Source organism: Arachis ipaensis, chromosome B10, assembly GCF_000816755.2.
Source record: "Arachis ipaensis cultivar K30076 chromosome B10, Araip1.1, whole genome shotgun sequence".
Taxonomy (NCBI): Eukaryota; Viridiplantae; Streptophyta; class Magnoliopsida; order Fabales; family Fabaceae; genus Arachis; species Arachis ipaensis.
Genome location: NC_029794.2, coordinates 133,951,942 through 133,959,287, shown reverse-complemented (window position 1 = coordinate 133,959,287; position 7,346 = coordinate 133,951,942). Strand labels below are relative to the sequence as shown.

The window sequence follows — 7,346 nt, the reverse complement described above, 5'->3', positions numbered from 1 at the left end:
CCGCCACCCCCCCCCCCTCTTTTTTCCCCCTTTTTATTTAAACTGTTATCAAGAAAGGCAACCTAAAGCACCAACTAATACAACAGCTTTGGTGCCTTTGATTGACTACCCTGCCTCCACTTACAGGTACAGATGTCAGAACGAGGCAGATGATGTTCGGCGAATCTGATATCGAGGTTGGGGTGGTGGGGGTGCACTAGACAACAGGTTCTCTAGTTCCTGCATGTTTAGGACAAAAGTTAGTGGGCTAGTTGAAAATGGACAAGGAACTACAAATGTAACAAGATTAAGACAGCAGCATGAATGTAACATAAACAAGATTTCTGTGTGTATTGGGACAGCAGCATGAAGAATTTGTAATCTACAAGTAGAACCTTTAATAATCTTCCTACCAATTACTTGCATTAAAAAAAAAAATTATTGAAGAAATCTTCTTATACCTCTGCAAAGAAGAGCAGCCTTAAAGGCTTAGTTCAATTATGTGCAGTAACAACTTATGTGTATGCCGTGCAGCAGAAGTAAATGTCATTTTTTGGATAAAACATTAAGTGAATAATTTTAGCCCACAGAAAAAATAAATTAAGAAATCAAGTTTCTTTCACAGAGAGAAGATTGCTATCTAATTCAAGTATAATGAAGAGATGCATCATTCAAGAGTACACAAATGCAAATCTTTGAAGGAAGCAAGAGAGCTTAGAGAAGCCTTTTCCATGAATAAGAACAGGAATTGGAAGATAATAGATTTTAACAATTCAACTTCAGCTAAGAGTTATTTCCAGATACGTAGGGCACAGATCTTCTAAGTTCAATATTGTGTGAGGGAGTTGACCTGAAATGACAAATACAAGGAAAAATGCAATTGCTGAGCCACTTCCCTGAACCGGTGAGGCCTTTTATTTATTTACTTATTTATTTGTTTATTTCATATAAGGCATTTCCTCAATTCTCTCTACTCATGTCTTCCCAGCCAGATTAGAGAACTAGCAGCTCTCTATATGTAATGAATTTTTCCTTTTAAAGCACAACATTAATAAACCAGAGATTTCTAAAATATCAATCATATCTGTCTGCAACCCACTTCACTAATCAGTGTTCTAATAGGCTAATAGCCATAAAAGTGTTAAAATAACATATTTTTGTTTCTTTTGGATTACATTAAGGGTGCATTGGGAGCTCGCAATGGAGATCTGGTGGGGCAATCAAGTTCCCAACATCACCATCCAACCAAATCTTTTGACTAGGTTGGTTCAATGCCAAATTGCACTACAGCACTACTGGCTCAAGTAATGAAATTACTCGTCAAACCATGTAATAAATGATGCTGTTTGTTGCATTGCACTTTGACTTGTAAGGAATACACATGCATCAGATAGTTGAGGAATACACTTTTCAAATTTCATGGTCAATAACTCTAAGATTTTACTCACAATTAGAAAACAATGAAATAGTATGTCAAGACCTTGTAATAAGATTTTAAGTTTAGAGAGAATTAATAATGAAGAAGAAATATAGATTGCTCATATCTTATCTTGAATATTAAGAATTGATATTATCAATCAGAAAATAACACCATACATTCAGCGCTTAAAATTATAAGTCTAGGAGGGCAGCGCCGAGCACATCACTCCCACCTAATAGGACGTGGGTTGGGGAAGTGTACTCGGCTTACCACCACAAGTAGATAGGATGTTTCTTGGATTTGAACCCGTAACTTCTAGGTCACGGCATAGCAATCTTACCATCGTGCTAAGTCTCACTATCATATTCATCACTTGAGAGTAACAGGGGACTAGGGAAGTGGGAGCGGGGATTGAAACAAAGTAAAAAAGAACTTCAAAGATGAATCTAACCTTCCGTTTCCTCAGCTTTTCATTTTCCTCTTCCAGGCGCGACACCTTATTCTCTAATTCCGTTGTGTAAGCCTATTTAGTCATCAAGGTGAAGAAATTTTATTAAGGGAAAAGCTAAACATAGAAAAGGAACTTCATATTATATCACATCAATATGACACATAGTTCAAAGAAAGAGAAAGGTAACCTGCTTCCTTGCTCTAGATCGGGCAGCAGATTCCCGATTCTTGATCATCCTCTTCTGCCTCCTTTCCACCGTCTTCTCCAATATGTCCTCCGGTGTGCCCCTTTTCCTCCCATGTATCTTCGTATCGGACAAGCTTCCCATCAAAGGTGAAGGCATTGCCACCTGACCATCAGCATATGGAACATCCAAAGCAGCACCAGCCCCCATGTGCAATGGCTGTGCTATGTTCTGGCCAGCCATATACATCCCCATTAAACTTTGCTGAGGATGCTGATACTGTGGTTGTGCATATTGCATCATTGGACCTTGTGGAGGGAATGGTGGTGCTGTTAAATTAGAATCAGCAACAGCTAAAGGACCAGCACTTTTAGTATTACCCGATGCTTCAGGGACAATCCCGACCCCTGCTTTCGCCAAGAAAGCCTCCAAGGTCATCTCTCCCAATGTAGCTTGTCTGTCTCGAGGCTTCTTCTCGTTGTTATCTTTATGTTGCTGGATATCTCTCCATACCTCATCAACTGTCTTCTTGCCAAGCGCACTAGTTATCGATAGACTAGCTTGATGCTGCAGCGCAGCTTGATTAGCTTGTGTTGTGCGGTCAATTTCCATACCTATAGACTGGTTGGCCTCAGCAGTCCATACATTTTTTAGAAGCTCATCAAGGTTCATACTAGCTAGGGGTTTTCCTAAGTCACCTAATTGATTCTGAACCTCATCGAGCGTAAGACTGTACATTGAGTTTTGCCGTGCCAAAGGCTGAAGCTGTGCATGTTTACCATTACTTTCACCACCACCTTGAGACCCCATAGTATGGATCCCCCAGTAACCAAATATCAATGATAAAAGTTCACTTCATATTTCATAAACCGAACATGCTCACAAAATCCAAGCCTGAGAAACATTTAGCAATGGCATTTGTGAGGAGATCAGCATAAAGTTCATATGATCTGTAGTAACCAAAAGCCTTTTGCATGCAATCTAACAGAAGGCAAATAAGTAACTTGTGTTTGTTGTAACCTTATAATTCTTCCATTTTAATTAGATGGACAAAAAAATGAAACAAAAGTATTGAATCCATAGACATGCACGGCTAAAGCAACAATATTCCTTAACCATCTTAAATTCTAAATGCACAATTAATTTTACACGATTTTCTCCATTTATTAGTACAACATAAATTTCCTGTTTTCCCTCTTAACGAAATGTATAAAACCAATTTGAAAAAAGAAATTAATGAAACAATTAAAACACAGAAAGATTAACATAATTAACTACAAAACTAAACCATTAACTTGAAAATTATGAATAATAACTTCAAAGTTATCACTCTCATTCTCAGAAGCAAAACATAAAAATTTTTTCCAGAAAAACAAATATTAAAAAAAAAAGAATCAACAATCTTGATCCATTGCATGCAGGCAGGCACAAAGATGCAGCAACATCAACAAAATTAAATTTGAAACCCTAAACCCCATATTTCCCTTTCAAAAACCACAAAACAAAAAGTCCCTGGGAAATTCATTCCAAAAACCCTTTGGTCAGAATATCAGGCCCCAATTCCACACAACAGTTAAAACTGAGAAAAATTCATTTTTAAAACAAATTAGAAAAAGGTACAGAAGATAAACAAACACATTCAATTATTTTTTCTTACAGGATCATCAGAAACACGAGATTAACCCCAAAAAGAAGTATTCACAATATTTGAAACACAGGATTTTCAGTAAACAAACTGAAAAAAACAGAGAAGTAAAACAGAGAGAAACGTCATTTGCATGCAAGGAATTCAGAGTGAGCGCCGAAAAAGGAGAAAAATTCAGCTAAACAGGGCAACGAGATCAGCATAGAATTGGTTTCTCGAATGCAATGATGACATTCAGAAAATTAAAATAAATTACAACAATTAAGAAGAAGAACAAAAGAGTGAGTCTTAAGACATATCAATGTTTTGTTAAAAGGTGAAAAAATAAAAAAATAAAAAAGAGAAAGAGAATAATGGAAAGTACCTGGTTACGAAACACCGATCTGAGAGTGAGTAAGTGAGTGAAGAGAAACAATGGGTTTTGGGAGAAAGATTGAAGAAAATAAATTATAAAAAAAAAAAAAAACTTAAGTGTGAGAATGAAGAGAATCGAGTGTGTGTAATAAAAGTGGTGTGGTCGGAGGAAAGGAATGACAATACCCAGGTTGGTGAGAGAGAGAAGTGAAGAGAGATAACCAAATGGCAAATTCTGCATTTCCTTGCAATTTTAAATATTCTCTCCTCCAAATGGCAAAACTTTAATTTCCTTGCATTATTATATGTTTTTATCTGATGTAATAAAAGACTTTCATTCTACATTTTTTTTTTTCTGAAAATTAAGAGTCAGACTCGAACTCGAAAAACTGTAGGTGAGAATGGAAAAATTATGCCATTTTGAGGCATTGCTAGTTGAGAGTTTCATCCTGCATTTCATTTCACTTTTTTATTCCATATAATATTGTATTAATATGCTAAATTTATTATTTAATTATCAATATCAATATCTATATCTATATTATATATAATCTATACAGTGTATATTGAAAATAATAATGATACATAGTAAATAAAATTTATCACTTTTTGTTAATAATTAACTAATTTTAAATATTATAAACTAAATTCTACATTTTAAATTTTAATATATTATTACATTAAAAATATAAAAATTATTTTTTCAATTAACTTTAAGTAAAATATTTTTCATTACATCTTCAAATATCTTTTGACATATATTAACAACATCATATATAAAATAGGTTTATATACCATTTTTTATAATATGTTTTATTATATATATTTCATAAAAAAATATTTTTAACTGTTATTTTCAAGACTTAAACTAAGATCTCTTGTTTAAGTTATAACTTAAAAAAAAAGTTAAAATCAACTTACAATCTTAAAAAAATTATTTTTATTTGTACGTACATTTAATAAATAAAAGTAAATGAATAAACACCTTAATACTTGTTTATATATTAGTATATATAAAAGCTTTGGTCGGATTGTGATGTATTTATTTATTGAACGAAATTCAAAATAAGTGGTTCAATGAATCTGTGCTAGTTGAATGAAGGAGTACATTCATCTAATGACAAAAGACGAGGTTTGCTGGACAAGTTATTAAGCATGATCATACATGTTATCTAAATTGTTGGTAGCTAGGGAGTACATGAACTGCACCAGAACTTGTAGCTCCGCCATGGCTGGAAGATGATCCGGTTCATGAAACAAAGTTTGTGCCATTTGAGCAGACGCTAAGTGAGCATAGCAAAATAGGAGCAACTGCACTAATGAGTTAAGTTAAAAAAAATCTATTCTGTTTCTTGTAAAAAAAATATGAAGTCATCATGATCATATATATGAATGTGGTTAGAATAAATAACTATTTGAGTATGTAATAATAATTAAATATCATATTTTCTAATATATTTTAGGTATTAATACAACATATATTGATTAATAGAATAGATATATAGCAGATATTTAATAATAATAGATGATTATAAGATTATACTACAAAAAATAAAAAAAAGGATAACATGGAAGTTAGGAAAAAATTTATAGTATACTTGTTGATATGGCAGTTGTGGTCCTCTAGCAGCTGTTGAAAGTTTAGAAAAAGAAAATGAACCATTATTATTCATACACAAAAAATTTTTACACATGTAGTTAAGTTAATTAAATAATCATATAAAATGTAATACTTACACATAAGAAAGAGAATGTACTAATTCTTGCAAAGCATCAACAGAAAACCTAATTTTATTATGCAAAATTTGGTAATGAGTAGAGCGAATTGTCCCCTGTATCAATATTAAAATAAAAATACAAAAAAATGTTACAACTTTTAGTTGTCAATAACAATTCCTGCACCAAAAAAAGAAGTTACAATAGAAAATCAATTTTCACAATTTATTTTTGCATATTCTGGTATACAAGAGACTGACCTGGTGGAACATTATTATCTGAAGCATTGTCCATAAAGAACCTAGTGTGATGGTTCTTCTGAGCAACAATAAAAGTGAATTTGGGAGACCAACTCCCATCAAGATATTTGCATGCCTAAACAGTGAGAGTTATTCAATTTTAATGGAATTCCATTTTATTTTATAAAAATGCTACCTTGATACTATTACACTAACAATCAACTACCATATTTTGTGTATATACATGTATTATTTCATAAATTTTTACTGTGGATTTTGGATTCCAATATAAATGACTGATTTAACAGCTGGTATTGTTACACACAATATAATTATTTTGAGCAATATAATTAAGATTATACACCAGAGTACTTGAAGAGTACCTAAAGAGTACCTAATTAACAAGATAAAATACTATTTAATATATAAGTTTAATTATATCAGTGACTCCGTCTCTAAATATAACATTTGCAAAATATAAGTTTAGACCTATGTAAAGTACATTAATCAATTTGACAACATTACTTAAAAAACAAAACACAACAGATTAATATTCTAAAAATTTGTAAATCATTATTAGGACTAATCCAATGTATAAATTCTCATTTTACTAATAATACCTGAAAATTATAATTTGTTCAAGCTTTCTCTTCCGAAAGATAGAACAAGCAACTCCTTAAAAAGAACACAACAATAGTAACATACATGAATCAAGACTTCAAATCTCTTCAACCTCAAACAAATGCTATTATTAGATAACACGCACCTAATGATACCATTATCTTCATCACTGAAAAGAACAGGCTGATATAAAGACTGAATAATCTCAACTCTTGGTTGTTGAGTATGAACTGCGGTTCTATAGCAGATAGCGGGACATTGAAGGAATTTTAATATACATATTAGTACTCATATTATTTCGTACTATATTAGTACTCATATTATTTCGTAAAGATACAGAATTTTAGTATTCATTATTTTAAAAACTAATAATTAAAAGATATAATTTTAATTTTTAATTTAACAAATTATTTTTAAAAATCCCTATGTAATGTCTTTTTCAAAAAACGATTCCTATGTAATATTTTACTTTGTCAATTTTAAAAAATATTAAGTTGTAACAACCAATTTATACTTAAACCAACCTAATTTTACAAAAAAAATGGATAATTTTTAAGTCCAAATCAACAAATTTATTTACAAAATCACATAAGTAATATCTTTTTTATATATAAAATTATTAGAATTAATATAAAAAATATAAATATATTTTTGACTTTCTATTTTATTAGTACTCTATATATATTTATTTATTTAAAATCTATTATTTATATAAATTTTATATTAAGTATACAAAA

The 7,346-nt window shown here is 31.4% G+C and overlaps 1 protein-coding gene across 1 annotated transcript; it reads right to left on the bottom strand.

Annotated features, from left to right (window-relative positions):
* On the bottom strand, window positions 27-4,289 carry LOC107623913 (ABSCISIC ACID-INSENSITIVE 5-like protein 2). Its single transcript, XM_016326315.2, has 4 exons — window positions 4,044-4,289; window positions 2,038-2,928; window positions 1,851-1,922; window positions 27-219 (listed from the first exon to the last, which is right to left on the bottom strand). Exons 2-4 carry the CDS (start codon window positions 2,842-2,844, stop codon window positions 136-138), a joined length of 963 nt encoding a protein of 320 aa, XP_016181801.1. The 5' UTR covers window positions 2,845-2,928; window positions 4,044-4,289; the 3' UTR covers window positions 27-135.